Below are 22,351 nucleotides of genomic sequence, written 5' to 3'. Positions count from 1 at the left end.
TAAAAATCTGTTTTCATTGCTCTTCAAATTTATTATTATTTACTCTTGTGTTGATTATATTCAAAATATGTTTAAAAAAAAAAAAATTAACAAAAAGAAAAAATTATTCGTAAAAAAACAATACATGTTCATAATAGGTATCCAACTTGCATACTCGTAAACTATACAATAAATAATAATAGTTAGTATTGCTTAGACTAGAAGTATGATAAATCATGTGTAATAGAACAATATTAAATACTAAAAAGTATAAATATAACATAATATAATATGTAAGGTACAATGACTTACAAGCGTGAAAACATTGTGAGTTTTTAATATTTTATCAACACTACTTTATTTTAAAAAACAAAAAAGAAAAAATCCTGGAAACATTTATGTTGGCGTGGACGACTTGTCGTTAATACTCTTACTATATACAGCAACCACACGATGTAACCATCATCAATTGAGCTGCGTCAATAAAACATAATAATATAATCCTCTCGTCTTAAAAATACAAACACAGGCTTATGTGTGTGAAAAAAAAGTATACAATTTTTTTCCTCTTACTAATACTGTATGCGTAACACTGTTTATAAAATAACTTATTTCTTTACATAATAATATAATATAATAAATAAGTGTATACACTATATACACCATTATCAATATGTACATGCACCGCTGCGCGCCGCCGCCGAAATTATGATATGCGGTTAGAATCCGAAGACCAAATGTTCGGGAGCGTCAAGCCTGTATCAGGACTTGTCGACCTTTACGATGAGTTTCGAGTCGAAGGCCTTGAACCCTTCCCGGTTGGACACAAACTTGTTGATGGACGACTTGGTGAGCTTCGTGTGCCTGAGGTCCAGGTACGTGAGGCTCTTGCACTTGCCGAGTATCTTCAGCGACTGTTCGCTGATGCCCGTGCAGCCGGACAGCTGTAACGTGGACAGCCCGCTTATCTGGGTCAACGACTCCACACCATTGTCGGTGATCGGGTAGCACTGCGACAGATCGAGCATGGACAGCTTGGGCAACACCCGCACGATGATCTGTATGCCCTCGTCGGTGATGTGGCTGCCGGCCAGCTTCAGCGACTTGAGATTGGACAGCCGACAGGCCAAGTCGAGCAGCCCGGGTCGGTGGTCCAGCGGCGGCGACAGGATGTGCTGCAGGGCCGCGTCGTCCATGGTGGGCACGAAGCTCAGGTTCAGCGACGTCAGCATCGGGCACACGCACGACCGGAGGCACGAAACTGTTGACCAAGGGCAGCCCTGCAGCGACAGCGCCTTGCTCTGCGGCAGTCGAACAAGCAACCACGAGAGTTGTTCTTTGGTGATCTTGCACCAATCCAAAATCAGCACTTTTGGTTGTCTGACCATGACGTCTGAAAAATAAAAAACACGAACACCATTAGAAAGGAGCAGAAATTGCGGAAAATCAACGATGATAACATAATAGGTATTATACACCATAATTTATGTAGTCCAAAAGCTCAAATGGGTATAACTTTGAAGCTGTACATCTTAAAATTATCATAACTTACTAAAAAATAATATAAATAGAATCCTGGAAATGAAAATAATCTAAACTTAACTCCATTAGATGTTGTTCAGACACGCATGCAAGAACTAGAAGTGCGTAAGTACACAAGGCACAGTCGACTGCATAGTTCAAAAATGTGGGAAAAAGGCCATACAGCGTAAGAATTAATTTAATAATTATGATCGACATTTATTTTATATTCTATTTATATCTAAATGAAGTTTAGATATATGAATTTATAAAACAAAAAATAACAATAATAATGATGTTCCATTTACAAGCGATCGTTTACTTTAGTTAATGTTTTACAAAGAAACTGTGTCACGACAGAGTGTGTTCGGATGTTGGTAATTTATGATTGTTTATGATTCATTGAAAATTTATATTGTCGTACAACTGTAAAACGGTGACGATGCGGGCGTGCCCATGCTACAAAATTCTGTCTAAATATAATATATTACATTATCCAAATTGCTTAAAAAATGGTCGAAGAGGAATGTTTGTAATATACTCGTCGTTTGATCTTGGAGGACCGTGAGATAAGCACATATTGTGGCGGATGATAAAACATTTAAAAAAAAAAAAAAAAACGAACCAAGGGATATTGCGATACGACTGTGATAACAATAACTCGATGACCATGTGTTAGGTATATACTCACACTTGATCAGTTTCGGAGTGATAACGGTCTCGGTGAGATCCATGCGGTTCCAGAGTGCCGGGCTGATGGTGGCCGTGTACCAGTCTTTGCACACCAGCGAACAGCGTTTCAGGTCTTCGGCCGACAGGAACTTGAACACGTGGACCAGCGTGGAACACCGCCTCCGAGGATCCTTGTCCGTCTCTTCCGTGTCCAACTTCGGCACCGGTCGGATCACGTACTTGGGCAGGTGGTTGCTTTTTTTCGAGTTGGACAGTATCTCGTCGATCGGCACGTCCACGTTGTTGGCGATCGGCTCGTTGGTCCGGATCTCTTCCTCGATCTTGACGCTGCCGGATACCGGACCGCCGGTCGTCGGCTGTTCCGGAGTCGCCTTCGTTTCCGGTATGTACTCGGACTGCGAACGAACCATGACGGTTAACGGTAATTCAACGCTCGGAGTCGTCGACACCTTTGACGATGACGACGACGACTTTGCAGTTGTGAGAGGGAGGGAGGGTGGGGGGAGGGGGTCGTGATGGATAAGTAAGGTACTCACTATGCGTATGGGTGACAGCTTTTCCCGCTTGACGATCACGCCGGAATCGGCCACCGTGTTGGCCGACTCGAAAGGCCGTTCGGCTGCCTCCATCTTGATCACCGCCTCCGCTGCGGCCGGCGAAGATCCTTTGACGGTTAGGTTAGCTTCCATCACGTTCATCTCGGCCGGCTGAAAACAATGCGCGCAGATTAAATTAGCTCTTCCTCATGATTTCTGGTTTCCCAACGAGTATTAGCAATTATATATATATATATAAATAGTATCATTGAGCATACATATTGTAATTTACTAGAAATTCGTAGATTCGAACCTCAAATATTGGTCGACGCACGCTTATCACGCGTGTGAAGAACATTATATTATGTAAAAAAAATTATTAATTTAAATAATATTGATTTGGTGAAAGCATTTTTTAATATTTAATTACATAACAATTATTTCTCAGTGTTCATAAGTTTGTTAATGTGTATTGAATATATAATATTTTAGAAATGATACTATCTACTTGTTTACTTGTAAAAAACAACATAATTTGATATTTTCACTATTCTTGTTATTATTAAATGTAATTTTAGTTACTAATGGTCCAAGAGCATTTATAATATTCATTTATTCTAACACATATTATTCATTACTTCAGGTTTTCAAAACGAACAAAATGTCTATGAAAGCAATTATATTTTATACTATTTAACAATTTTTAATAAAAAGTTTAGTAAAACTGCTATAAAAGCATGTACCTATATTGAGCTTACTATTCTGACATTTTTTATTCTCATAATCATATTTCTATCTTTTCTATTTTAGTACACCTATAAAACTATACATAGTTGTTTTATTTTTATTATTCAGTCTGCAAAGTATTTTTAACTTATGGTTTAGCAATATATTATAGACAAACGTTAAATCTTTAACAAATGAATGATGCAAAATCAAATTTATGTTTCTTTAAGAGGACGCATGTGTTGTCTCCGTCTTACACGCGTACTACATGGCAAATTTTCGTTCGCTAGATTCAATAGTGTGCTGTTAGTTTTGATATTAGAGTGAATTGGCCCATTATCAAACTTTTAGGTAGGAACATTATCTGTGTTTTCATGTTAGTTTTTTACGATATTTTAATTTTTAAATGAGTTATGAGCATGTTAAGTGTGAATATTTGAAAATTCACATAACTCATTTAAAAATTAAAATATCGTAAAAACCCCACACGAGAACACAGATAATGTTCCTACCAAAAAGTTTGATAATGGGTCAATTCACTCTAATACCAAAACTAACTGCACAATATTAAATCTAGCGAATGGAAATTTGCTATGTAGTACGTGTGTAAGACGGAGACGACACATGCGGGTGTAGCGTCCTTCTTAAGAAAACAATCATCTAGGCAATTTGTGTTCTTAAAAATATTATATAACCTACTTAAAACATAGTTTTTGGCATAATTAATAAGTACAAAATATCCCTTTTTTAGTTTTAAAATTGTCTGTGAAAAGAGTATTTCAGCAAATTTATTGACAACTTGTGTCTTGTATTACGATTTTTGTTCAACTTTCAAACAATCGGGTATCTAGTACCTACTAAGTAAAAACAAATTGATGGTCTGTCTACAGACCTGACCGTATTTTGGCCATCGTAAGCTACAAACGAGTTTGACACAATCTTCGAAGAACACAATTAAAAAGTCAACCACTTTTAAGTGCCTCAACAAAATATGAGTAACGAACAACTTACAACTGTAACCGTTCTGAACATAATTACAACAACACATCATATGCATATATTTAGCTACACGACAAAATGGCGGCTTTGTTAGCCTCGAACTTAGCTTGATAACAGAAGTTCGCTATCTACAATATAAATTTAAGATATCTGTGGTGCAACCGATGGCTAGGGAGGGGGTCCCGGGTCCGGACCCCTCCCCTTTGAATCGTAATGTCGCTAGTATGTATCTTCCTACTGCCCATTGAAAAAAATCCGGTCACGTTTTCACACCTGTTTGAGCGACCGAATTTCTAGATAACTTACTCAAAACTCAATGATAGTATAATATGGTATATTTAATATTAATAATACTGATATAATCGTCGGTTTTATTACTGGGCCATCGTTTAACGTCACACACACTCACCTCGGCCGGCCGTTTGGTGGTGGTTTGTTTCGACCCGTCGCCGTCGGACGACTTCACTTCCGGAGATGGCGGTGCCACAGCGGCCGTCGCCACCATGGGCGACTGGTTTCCGGTGCTCGTGCCGGGTTCGGATTTCCCGGGCGGTTTCCTCTCCTCAGTGAGATTGCGTCTCTGCATGGCGCGCGCACGCGTAAAATAAAAAAAAAAACAAAAACAAAATGTAAACCGAATATTATTGTTTAGCGCGACGGAACACAAACAAAAACACACACACACACACGGTATATCGTCGTAATCGTATATATATATATATCATTAATATTGGCTCGGCAGCGAGGTGACTTACGAATTTTTTATGAGGTGTTTTGTTCTCGAAATCGGACTTGTCGGTGCTGGGCTCGACGACGGTGGCCGGAACTTGTTCGTTTTTGCAGGTCTGCTGCGGTTCCTAGAAAACGAAAACACGCTCGTACAACTAACACCAGCGACACGATTTTTGGTTCGGTTGTGTCCGTCACCAGAGCGACGGACTTTCATCGGGTTGGTTAACACTCGTCTTCTATCATAATATACGCCGTCCAAATGTATTTCGACAGCAGATTGTGTGATATTGGCACAACGCTGAGCTTATCATTATTATTGTTATGTACATTGTTAATACAAAATACCGTACACGACACCATCGCGGATTAGGAGAGATTATATCTGCAGTCGTTATTATCATGATATAATATTATATATACACACCATCGCCGCGCATTCCGCAAGTAATCGGTTTAAAAAAAAAAAAATTCCGCCACAAAATATTAGTCAAATTCATGCACAATACACAATTAATAAAATGTTTACGATAGATAAATATACGTATAAACTTAACATATTACGTGCTATGTAATTGACATAACATTGTGATATAGGTGTATTACACAATATATATATATAGCTTGATACTGAAATGGTATATAGTTGCGATACATAAGGTACACGAAATATGATTTAGAGGTTGATAAAAGCCCCATCACGAGATAAGAAACATATAAACACAAACGTATAAGAGCACTACCTAATTTATGTCCAGGAAAATAGGAAATGTTGAGGTATTGACATAATTTACCTACTCTACAACTATTTGTACTTATAGTTATACTAATTAGTATAAACTAATTTTTGACGATTATTTAAATCGGACTTTTAATTTAAATACAATAATTGTTTTTTAATCTTATCTTTTGTATACAGATATTTAATTTATTTTGTTCTTCACATTTTTTGGCACTGGGATAATGTACAAGGCGATAAGTTTACTATATTACATTATTATACTGACGCTTAAATCACACGGATTTTTGTACTTTTGGGAGGGGAGAAGGATACTTTTTATAAAATATTATTTGATAATCCGGATGAAAAAAAAAAATGTAATAACGTCAATAATATATTTTGAACGCGAATTCAATATAGGCGTATAAGCACTCCGCATGATATGGGGACCTCCGCATGATATGGGGACCAATTAGGAATATTTTGAACAGAAAACTACGAACTCTAAATCCAGGGAATCGCGTGTTTGACGATTGGAGCAAATACTAAGAGAAATAATTTCTAATTATTGTACATTGCATTTATCATACACAGCCACCACCAATTACGTATAATATATATATGCAGTGGTCAATATAGAACTATAGTATAGGTATTTACAGCATGGTAGGATGAGCCTAATGTAGGATATTAAAAATTGATTTGTAAAAATTGTAAGAATGTGATAAAGAGTAGTTACTTTAAATTAATTGAGCGATAACGGATCAAAAAAAAGAGACCAAATTTCATACACATGGATAGTTTATTCATAATACAATAATTATTATACAAAAAAAAAATATAATAATAATAAACAGTCAGATAATTTTATAATTAAAATAAAAAAAAAAAACACCAAACATTCACTCTGTTACACGACGATCAAAAAGGTGTCCGAGTATTGATAAATTTCACTTAATTTTTTTTTAACCAACTTGCAAGCCATCCGCCGGGTTCACTATATATATTAAGTGTCCCATAAACACAGTCGCAACACGCGTTTGATTGCATAATATAATATAATACTTATAAAACTAACGGTAATACAAACAAAACTTCAGTCTTTTTTTTCAAATTTTATGGTTTACAATTTATAAATAAGAAAAATAATAATCAAGTAAAATCGTGACGATGATTTGATGAACGTAGAAAAAAAGTACAAATTTCAAAGGTCTACATTATAGTCGGAAATAGAATAAATATTGTAATTAACTGAGCATGAACCCGTGAAGAGATTGTCTTTCAACGATAAACGTCGTATATTTACATATTAGCTAAACGTAGGTATTACGTACGCAGAGTAAAAAAAAATCCTTACAAACCCGTGCCCCAACCGCGAGATACCATTGGATTGGCAGACCAAACACTTCTCGGTACCTACTACCGGGTCGTGTACAACTCGAATAATACTATCAGGCACTAAACCACAAACAAATAATAATGAACCACAATTACATAATTTATATAATATATTAAAACGAAAAACAAAATGAAATCCCCATTTCGCGTAATTGAAAGAAAGAACTGACCAACATAAAATTAGAAAAAATCTCTATAAAAATATACAATCAAAACAATATTACTGACACTTATGTCGTAATGCCGGAGTGTTCGTCCGTTGTCGTCATCTTCATCGTCTCGGCGACGGTTCCGTTCCGGTCGCACGCGATTGACGCGATGATGTCCGTACATCATAATATTACAATGCTGACTGAATGCGACGTGCGCACTACAATTCACAACACTCTTAACTACTGCTGCCCGTCGAATCGCGTCTTCCGGTCGACGTCACCGACGGCGGCGGCGTGGGCGCCTTGATCAGCAGCCGGGTCTCGGTGGCCGAGAACCGTTCGTTGGCCACAAGGAACTTATTGATGGCCACCAAGGTGATCTTGGGCGTCTGCTTCAAGTCCAACCGGCGCAGCGCCGTGCACTTGAGCAAGTGGTCGAGCGAAGCGTCGGTAATGGCCACGCAACCAGACAGGTCGAGCACCTCCAATGTGGACACAGCACTGCCGACGGGCGTGGTGAGTTGCGCGATCCCGGCGTCCGTGATACGGTAGTTCTGAGACAGGTCCAGTTCGATCAGGCTGGGCGCGTACTGCACCACGTACCGGAGCGACACGTCACCGATGTCCACGCCGGCCAGCTTAAGAGTGCGCAGGTTGCGGAACCTGGCCCGATTGGTGTTGTCGTTGGACGACGACCGCGAGTCGGAAGGCGGAGACAGTACGTCCCGGAGCGACGCGTCCGTCATGCCCGTCACGTAGCTCAGGTCGAGCGCGGTCAGCGACGGCGGCACCACGCTGCTGCTGCGCAGCGCCGTCACGCCGCTCCACGAGCAGCCCTGCAGCGACAGAACCTTGAGCCGTGTCAGCTTGGCGATCATCCACTCCAGCTGCCGCTTGGCGATCGCCGTCCAGTCCATCAGTAGCACCTCGGGTTGCCGCTTCACCACGCCGGCCAAGCACGACGCCGTCAGCCGCTTGCCGGTCACGTCCAGCTTGCGCCACAGCGACGGGTCCACGGACATTGCGGACCAGGCGCGGCACACCAACGCGCACTTTGCCAGCTCGGCGGGCGTCAGGTACTCGAACACCGGCAGCATGCACGCCGCGTCCCCGCAATAATTACTGTTGCTATTGTGATGGTTATTGTTGTGCTGATGATAGCCGTTTCCGTTGCCGCCGCCGCCTTGAGACTGCCCGCCGCCCTGCGACTTCTGTCCGCCAGACTGAGACTTGTGTCCGCCACCTTTGACCGGTTTCGACACATAAGACTGTTTCTTAAGTACGTTGCAGTGTTTGCTCGAGCCGCCGGACAGTTGGCTGGCCAGCTGTTTGCGTAAATCGATCTTGCGCGATGCCTGTGGCGGTGGAGTTGGTGCCGGCTCCGAAATTGACGGGCTGACGACGACGGTGGCGGCGGGCGTGGAGGTGGTGGTTACGTTGGTTGTTGTGGTGATGATAGTGGTGGTGGTGGTGTTGTTGTACGTTGACATATGGGCCTCCTCGACTTTGACAGAACGATTTAACACTTTCATAGAATGCTCTTCCATCCATCTCTATAAAAAAATATCGAAATATTGTGTTTACTTTAAAAAAAATTGACTATATAGTGAACTCGTTAAAATTCGAAATCCGAAAATTTAAAAACGGTTTGTATATTATATTATTATATTATATATTGTTAAAATTACGACTCGGCAAACTCTACGCGCGGTATTTGGTTGATGGTGACTGAAGTCTGACAATAGATACGTCATCAAATATCGGTAGGGAATAAAATAAACACAACGAAGACAATGTTTTTTTTAATTTAGAAAACACGCGACGTCGACACGTTCTTAAATATTTTCAAAAAAAAATTAAATGATTTTTTAAACGAACGCAAAAAAAACACAAAATTCAAAACACAAGTCAACGTACAACAATACCTCCTCTGTAAATATAGCATTTGAACTTTATACACCAAACGATAGTTTCAAAAAAGCACGATTTTTATCGATTTTACGCACCAAACTTGATAACCATTACCGCGCAATATATCGTTTAATCATAACTCATAAGTAATAGATCGCGCGAACTTTTGACTTACTTGTAATATTCGTCTGCTTCCAACAACTTAAAGTGAATAGGTAATTAATTTCGTGCACAATTTTGCAAGTGCATAAGTACAAATTAAAACTGTTAACGAGCCAAAATGGATTAAGCATATAGATGATGGAGTTCAATAGCATAACAAACAATTAAATAAAAATATGTTATATAGGTAAACACCTTTGGTTTTCGTCTTGACGTGCATTTATGGCGTAAAATTATACAAATCCAAACTGAATAGTAACACACAGTCAAGAAACCAAGCTATTTGTTAATCATGCACAAGACCTTTTTTGGTGATAAAAAATACCAGTTAAATAGATAAAGGTCAAACGAGGGAATGTATTGGATTATTTTGTTTTGCAATTAAGGGAAAAATAAAAACCATAACTAAAAAATATATAACATTTTATAGGTCACAGTAAAATTAATTATTCATTGACTTATATGACCCAAAAAATATGTTGAATTGATAGCAAAACACAATAAGCTTATTTAATTTTCAGCAATTCATCGATTAAATAAATAAATTACTAAAAAACAGTTAACAACTTATAGATACCATTAAATTACAAAACTGTGACCTGGTAATCTTAGTAAACAAAAAATATGTAGTTTGAAATTATAATACACAAAATTACAAGTATAGGATTACAATGATTGTTAAACATGTAATCTCTAGTGTCCATAAATAAATCAGGATATGATACATATAGAAAAAATTTCAAACTTAACGTGCTTCACTTAATTTAGTATAAAATTATGTAGAATCAATAATATTGAATTTAAAACAGTGGCGATAACACATATTACGATTGAAATAAGATTTTGAGCAAAGCTCGGTTTAGTATAGATTTTAAGTCAAAAATAATTTATATCAAAGGCTTTAACATAGTAATTAATAATGTGAATGAATATAACAGTGCCTGTACTAAATGATATTTTATTTGAAATAAGAAATCAAATAGTAGTAATAGCCAAAACCAAAAATTTTATGAAAAAAAAAAATCATAATACATGATTAAAATATTATAATAGTTTTAGATTTAGATTCAATTTCCAGGTAACACATTTTTAAATACATAATTTATTTTCAAAATTCTATACTACAAATTAATCTGATAATGTTAAATTTTAGAGTAAAAATATTTTATTAAAATGACTGAAACTAATTTGATTATATTTCACCTTCAATCCGTTAAAAAAAAAAAAAAAAAAAATAAAGACTGCTAATTATAATTGTATTATATCAGTATCCTTAACTTATAAAACAAGTACATCCTTTGCTTTGCACAGAATCTAAAATAGAAATAAATTGCACCAAAACTACAATTGTTATTACTTTGATATTCATATATTATGAAAAATTATACAATTACCTTATAGATAATAGAGAAATATATAGAAAAAAAATTAAATAAACAAAATAAATATAAAAATAAAAATTTGTTTCTAACAAAATGATAATTAGTTAACTCATAATAAGTTTTAAGCAATATAATAATGAAAAAAACATACAATAATATTTTAATACCTTGTCAGTATCCATTTTATATTACAAAACACACAAGCAGTGAAAACTAGTTTATAAAACAATATAGCAACTTTCAAGAAGTGCCAATTGTAAAGTTATTAAAGCGTTATTTTAAATATCTGCACAGCCAGATGAACGCCAGTTGGTAAGTGGAACTCTAGCCTGATAGTGTAAATATAAGAACACAATATTTTAGTAAAATTTACGTGCATAAAATTATTTACATTTGTTGATTCAAGTTTAAGTCAAATAGAATAGTATTATATCAGGAGGGAAATAATTTAAATAATTAATAATTAATTACTAGGAATATTATATGTTTACTGTTAATTGTTATAAACATAGTATAGTAGTGGATTATAATGTGTTTAGACGCCTACCTTTCAGTAATAGAAATCAATAATTTACTGACTAACACATATCAATATATATATTATATATGTTTCATTTTTTTCTTTTTATATACATATAATTTACTCATAACACGAATCCAGCTCATTCGTCTTCAAGCATATCTATGCCTATAGGATGAGCTTGCAAACATGTTATTATTATCTTGTCTTAAACTATTACTTTTGTTGTTTGTTTGCTAAATAAATATATTATTATTATATATAACTTTTATATGAAATGCAACATTTTTTTTTTTTTATGATTTATATGATAATAGGAATAATAAAAACAGTAATTTTTAATTTAGAATTGAATTTCTACAATATTGTTAACATTAAATTGACTAAAATTAGAACACAGATAATAATAATAATAACTTTTGAATAATATTGATAAATGTCAAGATTTCATATATTTTCCCAAATTAAATGAGAAAATCATAATCAGTTAATCAGATAAGAAGTTGTAAAACATTTAAGAAATATGATAGTATAAGGAGTATGCTAATTGTGTATGTTAGTAAAATTTGACATCAAAAGGCCTAAAAAAATCAAATTTTAAATTTTTAAATAATTACTTAATAATATCCAACCATGTTACTTCAAAGATATTAAGAAGATACCACACCTGCATATATTGTATCAGTCATACAAGTGCGTAGCATAGCAAATTTTACGCTCAGCAGATCACGTTTAGCTCTGTTAGTTTAAAATTTAAAGTGAATTGACTTATTATAAAAATTTAAGGCAAGATTATTATCTAGGGCATCTCATGAGCTTTTTATTATACTTAAATTTAAGCGAGTTATTAGTATTTAAGATATACAAACAATTTACAATTTAAAAATACTTACAACTTGCTTTTAAATAAAAAATAAATAAAAAAATTTTATGAGAATATAATCTATAACAATCTTGCCTTTAATTTTTATAATAGGTCAATTCACTCTAAATTTTAAATAAACAGATTTGGATGTGGCGTCCTCTTAATTTAAGCATAATTATTTTAAGTTTTTATATCTTGTATGTTATGTACCACAATGCCTTAATGTTGTATAATACCTACCATAAATTCTAATTCGAATAAGACAAAGATCCTTGATCAATGGTTATTTATATTATGCAATTAATTGTTAGCCAACAGATTACAAAAATACTAACTAATCTGGTTTAGGACATACGGTATGACAACATAAATAGTATATATATTTACATAATATAATAATTGGATAAAATGGTTTAAAAGAATGCTACACTCGCATGCGTTTTCTCAGTTTCACACAGAATAAATTTGTTTACGCAGTCTGAGTAGGACTCGCTCAATTTTGGTTCTAGAGTAAAAATACCAATTACAAAATTGAATTATGATAGTATTTTGATGACAAGACGGTGCATTTTTCTATGATACCCAATATATCATCCATTAAACCATTTAGAAATAGCAACAATTTCAACAATTGTAAATGACCTTTAACTTTTCAAAATGTTAACATAATAAAACATATGTCTTACGTGTACACAGAGCCAGTCTTAGGGAACTATGCACCCTTTAGTTCAGAATAAACTATTATAAAAAAACTTATATTTGAACTCTAGTAGTCTACCCAGCTAGCCCACCTCTAACACCAGTCCTGGGTTTAGACAGAGAAAACATTTGCAGGTGTGGTGTCATCTTAATGCAAATAAATCTTAATTTTGGATATCACATAAAACAAACATAATCGATAGTCAATTCAGAGGTTAGATTGGTAGCAATCAGTCAGTTAAAAGAAAATGTCTTAAATGTTTTCTGTAACACTATAAAAAGAAAATACCTAAGAAAATAGGAATTGCAATAGATTTTCAACAATGACAAATAAATTAAAGTAAAAATTATATTGAATCAATAAAAATGACCTTAAAATCAATTGGTAGGTAGCACACATGCATGCAACAGACTTTGATAGGTGGCATTTAGCATTTTAGTTGTAAGTAATATATTATAAGACTAGTAACATTTATATTATTTATCATCATACCATTTTATTTCCAAATCAAGGTAGTAGTATCCATAATTCTGTCTAAAATTTACAATTTTTAAAACAAAATTTAATGATCTCATTGAATAATATTTGATTGATAAATATAATTTAAAAAAAAAAAATTAATTTTAGTATCTCGTTTTAAAACTAATTAATTTAATTGATATTAAATCACATTAATATATAAGAAATTTAATTCACAAATATTTCTAATAATATACACTGTTAGATGTTTACCAGTTTTGTTAAAATATTTTATTAGGTTTGTTATTTTATTTTACATTAGTTTTATATGTTAAAAGAACATGCTTTCTTGGATGATAAAAAAAATGCAATACCAATATACAATAAAAAGATATGATCTGCTAATTAAAAATATATTTAAAAGCTGTTTTTTTATAGTAAATGAAGAAAAAAATATTTACCGTTGATGGCAATCTTTCCGTAGATAAGTTTTCTTTTTTCTCAATTTTCAGTCTTTTATTAGAAACATTGTCTACATCACTTTCAGAATTTGTATCACTGTATTCTTCCTCGTCCTAAAATTAATAATTTTTTTTCTGAATAAATAAAATAATTTTAAATTTTATAATAATCATTTTTTTATACTTTAAAACGTTTTTGTGGATTAGTGTCGTTGCTACTGACAGAAGTTCTACGGATATCAGATGATTTTTGTCTTGCACGAAAATGGCGGGGCTGCAACAATATTAAAAATGTACACAAAATAACTTAAAAATTGAATTTTATCATTTAACTTACCTTGCTTTCCTTCCCTTCTTTACAACATTTGGGACATTCCCAACTATTAGGTAGATCTTCATTATAAGTACCAGTATTTGTATAAATAGGCTGAAAAATGTAATTTATAATTTTAGTCGATATTAATAATCTGAATTTTGAAAAGCAATTGTAATGAATATGTTTTTACTTGTTTTAATAAGCAGTCAGGATGTACAATTTCAAAGCATACACTACACTCCATAAGTTGGCTAGGAGTATCTTTAGCTGCTTTCTGTATAGGAATAATAATTTGTTGACCCCAGCCGTCTAATGAACAAATTCCACATGCTGCAGTTATTGGTAACATCGGCTATAACATTAAACAATACATTGATTCAGTTCTTGAAAATAAATTCTATTATTTAGTTTATTAACTTACCTGCAAGCATTGACGCATCACACAAGTCTGTTTAGCACGACCAGGCCCACCAAATTTTACCATGTCTCTGCAGAATGAACATTCTCCACAATCTGCTTGTTTACAAGCTTCACATTTTTTACATCTTGTACGCCTTCTTCTAGGCCCTCCTGTGCCAGAAGCTGTTTTTCGTGAAATTTTTACTTTAGCGTTCATATCACCAGCTGTCTTATAAAACCTTCTTTCCCTTTCCTATGCAAATAAAAAGTATGATTATAATATTATAAATATTAATTAAAATAAATATTATACTTTATCTCCTTGAATCTTAAGAATCGGCTTTCCACTAATGGCATATTCAGGAATATCATTCTTATGTTTATTTATCACAATGGCCACATTTCTTATCAACTCAATAGCATCTTTTATTAGAGGAGGAACATTTTTTTTATTTGGTGGCAAAATATGCAGATATTTCACAATTGCTTTTATTCCATGAAGCTCCTGTACAAATAATAAAAGCATGTCAATATAATCTGTTTCCTTATTATATTTTTATTTTAGTATTTTACCTGTTTAGTGAAATGTATATGCTCATCTGGCGAAGGTGAAGTTTCAACGCCTTCAGCAAGGTGAGATTTACCCAAATCACAATAAACATAACGCTCCAGAACATACCACAGCATTTCAGTAAAAAATGGATATCTGAATTTTTGAGGTACCTAAACATTTTTTCAGATTAGTCTATAAATTAGTATACATTTCAATATAATTACCTTGGTGGATTCTTCTACTTCTGCAACACGGAGCTGTTTTTCAATACCAAAAGAGTGCAAAAAGTTGCCTCCAAATACTAATGAGTCTTTAGGTGTATAAACGGCGTGAATCCAACCAGTAGGTATGAAGAATGTATCCCCAGCATTCAATGATACACGTCCACATTGTTCGACTGTATCTCCAAAAAATATGTCACCTTGTTTACCAGATAGTATCCATTGTTCATACAATTTTATGTTTTGTTCAGTTGGTGGTATTAACCAAAAAACCTTAAAATGTATATTTATTTAACACTTTTTAGTTAATTAAAAAATAGACAATTTTTACCTTGCTTCCTTTAAGTATATGATACCAAACGGACGTGCCACCAAAATCAATATGAAAATCAGTGTAACAGCCTTTAACAGACATCAAACAATACTTTTGAACCTTTGGATACATCATATCATCTATGACATTTGTTGATTCTGTTTGGCTCTCTTTCAAATGTTTAGGCCAAACACAATCAACCCAATCCAGCTCTCGTACCTATATAAAAAAACAAACCTATTTATAATTGAACGTAGGTTAATTATGTAAAGGTCAGTAGTACACTTTAATAATACATATTTATAAAGTAAAAATATATTATAAATCACTTTCATATTTTGATTACAATTTAAGCATAAATCAATAATGGCAAAATAAATGGTTGTTTAAAAAAGTAATATTTACAATATTTGGACGTTTAATGTAGTTTTCTAGCTTTGTATGGCTGAATTCAAGTGAAATCACATTTAAAAGTTTATCTTTCACCGGTTCTTCATAATACTTAGTCCATTCTTTCATAGTCATTTCAAAATTCTTTTGAGTGTTAACATCCATTACATCTAACATTCTTCTTGATCCTAAATAAAAAGGTTAATTAATAATACCAAAATATAAAAAGATAAATTATTTAACAAAAAAATTAAAAACTTAATTTGAGTTTTTAAATGTATGAATCAATATTTTTAAGTTTACAAAATACAATATACTTATTAGGTACTTATTAATTTTCATTAGGTACCTATATCTCAAAATCAAATATACCAACATATTTTATGATTTCGGTGAGTAATAGGTAGTAATTGCATGAATAAATAAATAATTTTAAATGATTTAATACAAATCATAAATAATTATTGCTTTAGTGATTCAAATTGAGATAGACTGTAACTATTCATTAACAAACTTAATACATTACACTTACCAACACATGTACGAACATCATTCACTGAAAAATTAGGACTTGGGACATGTAATCCAAGACCAGTTTTATCCTTAAATAATAATGGTATTATAAAACCATGTTTCTGGAGGTACGAAATATTAAAGTCTGAAAAAATAAAATAAAATATGTATTATTAGGTAATTGAAACTATAAAAATATTAAATCATACCTTTTCCATCCATCTGTTTAGTAAAGTTGTGATTTAAATAACGTGTGGAATCAAGCTTTTCTTGTAAACTAAAGGATCGTACACCTTCAATTTCTTCTTCATCGCCATATGCCCAGTCTTCTGAATATGTTTTCTTTTCTTTGCGTGTTCTCTGTAAACCATATAAATTTAAAAATTTAAATGTTTGATCTTAATATTATTATGAGCTTTATTTCTAAGGACAAATCATTTTTAGATTGCAGTTGTCGTCAATAGTTTGTTCTCAAAGAATACAAGCAAATATAAACAAATATTACTTATTCATAAAGCTAATAATTAGGTACTATTTATTAAATATAATGTAAAAATTATCTTATGTTTTTGCATAATATTTATCATATTTTTTTTTATAACATTAAAACCTTAATTGTTGTACACTATTATATATAATATATAGGTATATAAAAACATTCAACAAAATCAGAATATAGGCAACAAAATGTTAACTATGATCCCCAATTAAAAAGTATATAAAGAACAATATTTGATGAAAAAACTCATTGATTACATTCTTATTTAGATAGCGGTTCCCAAATTGTGTACCGCAAGTACATTCTCAAGGTACTGAGGGTCTAAGGTTCACAAAAAACGAAAACAATTTTTTTGTCCAGTCTTTAATTCACAGCAGGACACCGTGGCGGCAAAAACCATTCAAAAGTGGAATAAAAATTTGGGAACCACTGCTTTAGAATATTGAATATTATGATGTGGAATTCAAACAAATACATATTACATACAATAGTACATATTAGTATATTACTTTGCAGTTTGCGTGTACCGATATATTCATAATGAAGTTAAGCAGTTTATAGGTAGGTACAATGTTTTATTTATTTATGATATAATACTAACTGAATTACTACTCTTCAATAGCGTACTAATAGTGGGGGGGATTCCCTCTGAATTTTTCATAATAAGAAAACTAAAATTTAGGGTGAACATGTCAATTAAAAATAATAACACGAATAAAAATTTACGATGTTTTGTTATGTTCAAGAATCGGGTTATTCAATATGACAAAAATCACTCGGTTTTTGCCAACAGTGGCGACCCCGGAAAAATTGATGTTCGGTGTTCTGGTAAGAATTTGGGGCGGTGTAAAATCGTTTAAAATGTAATTATCTGACAATACATATAAAACACAAATAATGCCCCACTGGTGGAAGACGAAAATCGAACTGTAAACGATCGAAATATGGTTCATCAGAAAAATACGTCTAACATTGGGTCAAGGTTAAAAACGAAAAATACATAGATTATTTTTATCAACGATCTGTCGTATGGGATACGACGAAAACACGTTGATTTTGAGGGCTGAGGAGTAGGTTTGTGATCGGATAGTTCTCGATCAACAACGAACGAAGATTCATAACGAATTTATGGACAGTGTCTCAACTCCAGTCGTCATTGCTACCACACGACGTATATGCGCGGCATTGTTTTACTCGTCATTGCAAAAATGGCAGACAAAAACGACAACTACGTCGCCGCGTTCCACGCAGACTGCCACACAGCCACACACGACACGCACCACACCGGTGGACGCGACTATAGTAGAGAGCGCGCGCGGCGGAAAGGTCTCGTCGCGTCTGGCTCGCGAACAAACAAAAAACTTCACTCACTCGACGTTTGATGTGTTTTGTGATAATATTTAAATATCATAAAATACAAAACGGGCCAAACTGGCAGATTTTTTTGTCCGCGATCCACCTGCACCCTGCACAATATTATTACGTATAAAATATTATAAGTCTAGTTTTGAAACAACCTCGAATTATAGTAACGGAAACGTACAAAACGCAATACAAGTATTATAATATTAATCTTTATTTGGTTTGCATAACAGACACTAACGGTGTAAGTAGGTACACGGCGCGCGGAGGAGTGCATGCGAATTCACGACGAATAATCGAGTAGTTTTGTTATGGTCACGCAGATAGGTACGAACATCATAGTGTATTTGAGATGATTTCGTTTATTTTTTTATAATTTAAAAAATATTTAAAATAGAATCAGTGTGAGCGGCAATCTTGCGTGTCAGATTCGTCATCGTTTACCGGCACAATATAATATATTAACTGTAGAGTGAACACAGATTGTTTAAATAAAATATATCTATGTCAATGCGAGACTGTAACTATGAGTCTAAGAATACAAGTGGCAAAAATCTCTACTAGTTGGACATACAAAATACAGAGTGAATAATCGTTTTATTCTAGGTGAGGGCATGCTACAAAAAGTAGTTTTAACGTTAATTCATGTATTCAGTATATACCTACACAATTAAACAACTTAGTTAAAAACTCAGTCATAACATAAAATAAATAATAAATATATAGGTTAAATGTGACAAATTAAAAAAGAATTTATCGGTAAATTTAAATTTCATTTCGATTTGTTATGTCTAAAGGCTACTATCAAACTCAACTCATTCGAACGTAATGCTCTGGAGTAGTGTTAGCGAAACCATCAGTTTTGTTTTAATATTGCAATGATATTTGATTAAACTTGATACCGTCTGTCAAGTTTAGGTTTACAAGATCTTGCATGTCAAGATGATAATTTAATTATATTATGATGAAGCGTGGATTAACCCACATTTCGTCCATTTAACTTTTAAAACTCTTGAGATTAAATATTCTGCTGACACTATATTTTCCAAGATTTTCGTTACAGACTATGTCATAAGAATGTACGCTATACCAATACTTGGCAACACTATGATATAATATATAAATATCAACATCTCATTGGGTGCATTGTTCAAAATTATTTTCACTTCTTCAAACCCACGGGGAAGGAGGAACGACGTATTATATGTTGTTTCAACATTAAACACAATTTAGTCACAACCAAAACATAAAAATTATTATAATAAGTACCTATAATGTGATAAGGCTGACAATATTGTGTGCTACAATAAATTCGCTCTTAATTTTATTTCGATTTACATGTCTAAAGGCTACTATCAAACTCAACTCATTCGAACGTAATGCTCTAGAGTAGTGTTAGCGAAACCATCAGTTGTTTTAATGTTGCAATAATATTTATTTAAACTTGATCCGATCGGTCAAGTTTATGATAATAATATATTGCTTGATAGTTGATACAATTGAATTCATCAACATGGTCGTAATGATGAAGATCGTACTCAATTGCAATTCAGTTACTTTTGGCGCGTTAGGAATTTAAACATAAGATATATCAAAATATAAGATTATCGCTACAGATTCCGTAGGTTAATACAATAAAGCGATTTAAATAACAATGCAAGCACTGTAGGCACTTTAGAGACCCAAAAATATGTTAACAGCCTCAGTCGGGGACGTACAAAGAAGCCGAAAAACCGGCTCCAAAACCGAGACTAATAACTGGTGTGTGTACACACCATTAAATGCACGAGGTATACACGGATACATTATGTATTCGAATTTTACTCGTACAAAAATATAAAATTGTCGAATATACAGCAGAACCTCGATAACTCGAATTGTGGTTGGGGACGAAAAAAAATTCATCGAAAATTCGACTTAGAGAGGTGGTTCCACTGTAGATTGATGCGCCAATTAATGTTTTGTTATAGGTAGTCATTGTTTTACGCAAAAATGTTTCAAGAGTATAAAATAGAAAAAAAACATGGAACTAAGATATAGGTAAATCATATAAGTAGTAATTATACTATTTCGACTTAATTTTCTACTCGTCACAGTTATATTTTAAGTATCTACTATAGACGAGAACGGGATAAAAACGAAAAACCAATGTACCGATAACATTAATAAGGAATACGAGTAATACAACGGTCAACGATATATTAGTATAATGGGTGTGTACTATGTACGAGCGCAATTATTTAAAAAAATCAACGACGATGAACAGGTGTGTGGACGGCAACGTCGACTATTGCCCATAATATGCAACGATGGGGGCAATAAGGAACGGATATTGAACGGAAATTACAGTGCAGAGTCGCTGTGAAAATCGCTTAGAATAAGGCAGAAGATTATTATCGTCAACATAACGTATTTCGCAGCAGCGTAGAAACTCGCGTATAGTAAACGTGGTGTAAGGTCCGGATACTACGACGAATATTAGATTACGTATACGTCGCATCGTCACGACGGGTTAGGAAAGAAAAATGAGATCGAAAACAGACCGTTTTGATCATGTACCTATAATGAAAGGGGTTTTTTTTAAAACGTTCAGCGCGACCACGACTTGGCATATAAATAGGTAATATATAAAAGATTCATAGTTGAGGCGGTGAAAAAAGAAATTCTTTTAGGTTTTAAAAATTTCGGCGCGAATATTTCGTACTCGAACACGCGCAGTCCACCAAGCGGATCACCTCCCCCCCCACAAAAAAAAAAAACGCTGTGGCGGTGAGCGTTTTACTCACGATTCTCGACGAATATTTGTGGTGGTGCGACGACATCGTTTTCCCGGGCTCGCTGTCGCGCGACGATGACGCCATTTTCGTACGACCGCGTTCTATACGGCGCGCGCACTCGCAACAACGTCGCTGCTCACGCTTGCACCGACGTCACTCGCACTTAGTCGGTCTCGCTAACGCTCTCACTCGCGGCGCGCGCGCTCGGGCTCGACGCTCACTCACACGCGACTACAACAACCATAATAATAATAATAATAATAATAATATCGAAACGTGGATATTATATACGTTATTGTACGCGGCGGAGACGACACGATGCACGGCGTTCGTACGACGAGTATGGCAGTCGTTTGTGCAGACGCAACTGGCGCGCGGCGCGTCCGTGTATGGTGTGTGTGGTACGCACAACGGGTGAGACGAGGAGCGCGGAGGCACTGGCGGTCGCGCTAGCGCTGCATATACCGGACGGTGGCGTCCGGGGAGGTGAAAGCGGGGAAAAACACGCCGCCGCCTACTATTACTACTTCTATAATACGAGAGTACGTATACTATATTATACCTCTATGGTACGATTATTATTACCGCCACCGCATTATTTTTATTATTGTAAATTATTATTATTATTATTATTATGATACGCGTGGTCCTGGTGGTAATGGTGGTGGTGAGGTAATAAGTATACCAACGAGTAGAACGAGCGCACACCGTCCGCGACATGCGGACGCGAAAAGAAAAACGAGACCGACACTCACGCGAATAAAAAACGCGATCGTATTTTTTTACGCGTGCGGCGGCCAAAGAGAGATTTGAAACAACGACGAAATAGTTATAACGATAAATACGAGGATAAATACTAGTATCATACACACACGTATGAATATCGATTTTCGATAGTGTTTTTTTTATGCATAGAAATACTGTAAGTACGGTAAATTTACAAGGTAAAATCGTACGGGTAACACCAGGCTCATCGTAAATTGTATCTTTTCATTTTACCGCCTAAATGCTATGTGACGCCTTAAATTAATTGTAATTGATTATGATTTATGAAACATAGTTTGGTGTCTGTCACAGTATAATATAATGTACTG

General features: G+C 34.3%; 1 protein-coding gene across 4 annotated transcripts in view; it reads right to left on the bottom strand.

The window, feature by feature from the left end:
* Positions 1-10: 10 nt before the first annotated feature.
* Positions 11-22,351, bottom strand: part of Kdm2 (Lysine demethylase 2) — a 30,793-nt gene continuing 8,452 nt past the window's right edge. Inside the window, exons 1-18 of one of the 4 annotated variants that reach the window (XM_089227979.1) lie at positions 21,267-21,614; positions 16,829-16,979; positions 16,639-16,764; positions 16,122-16,294; positions 15,735-15,935; positions 15,407-15,676; positions 15,203-15,352; positions 14,943-15,134; positions 14,652-14,882; positions 14,421-14,582; positions 14,252-14,341; positions 14,099-14,188; positions 13,915-14,028; positions 5,210-5,311; positions 4,864-5,034; positions 2,730-2,900; positions 2,192-2,588; positions 11-1,372 (exon numbers count right to left, since the gene is read on the bottom strand). In XM_089227979.1, coding sequence (XP_089084105.1) covers positions 741-1,372; positions 2,192-2,588; positions 2,730-2,900; positions 4,864-5,034; positions 5,210-5,311; positions 13,915-14,028; positions 14,099-14,188; positions 14,252-14,341; positions 14,421-14,582; positions 14,652-14,882; positions 14,943-15,134; positions 15,203-15,352; positions 15,407-15,676; positions 15,735-15,935; positions 16,122-16,294; positions 16,639-16,764; positions 16,829-16,979; positions 21,267-21,341 — 3,498 coding nt within the window. In that variant the 5' untranslated portion in view covers positions 21,342-21,614 and the 3' untranslated portion in view covers positions 11-740. Of the gene's footprint in view, positions 1,373-2,191; positions 2,589-2,729; positions 2,901-4,863; positions 5,035-5,209; positions 5,312-6,687; positions 9,008-13,914; positions 14,029-14,098; positions 14,189-14,251; positions 14,342-14,420; positions 14,583-14,651; positions 14,883-14,942; positions 15,135-15,202; positions 15,353-15,406; positions 15,677-15,734; positions 15,936-16,121; positions 16,295-16,638; positions 16,765-16,828; positions 16,980-21,266; positions 21,619-22,351 lie in introns of those variants that run through there. The other 3 variants (XM_089227980.1, XM_089227982.1, XM_089227981.1) reach the window with 3 other exon arrangements.

This window comes from Diuraphis noxia, unplaced genomic scaffold, assembly GCF_037042655.1.
Source record: "Diuraphis noxia isolate RWA-SAM2 unplaced genomic scaffold, SU_Dnox_SAM2 contig0004, whole genome shotgun sequence".
Lineage (NCBI taxonomy): Eukaryota > Metazoa > Arthropoda > Insecta > Hemiptera > Aphididae > Diuraphis > Diuraphis noxia.
Note: the sequence above shows the minus strand (reverse complement) of the source record. Positions and strands in the feature narration are given on the sequence as shown.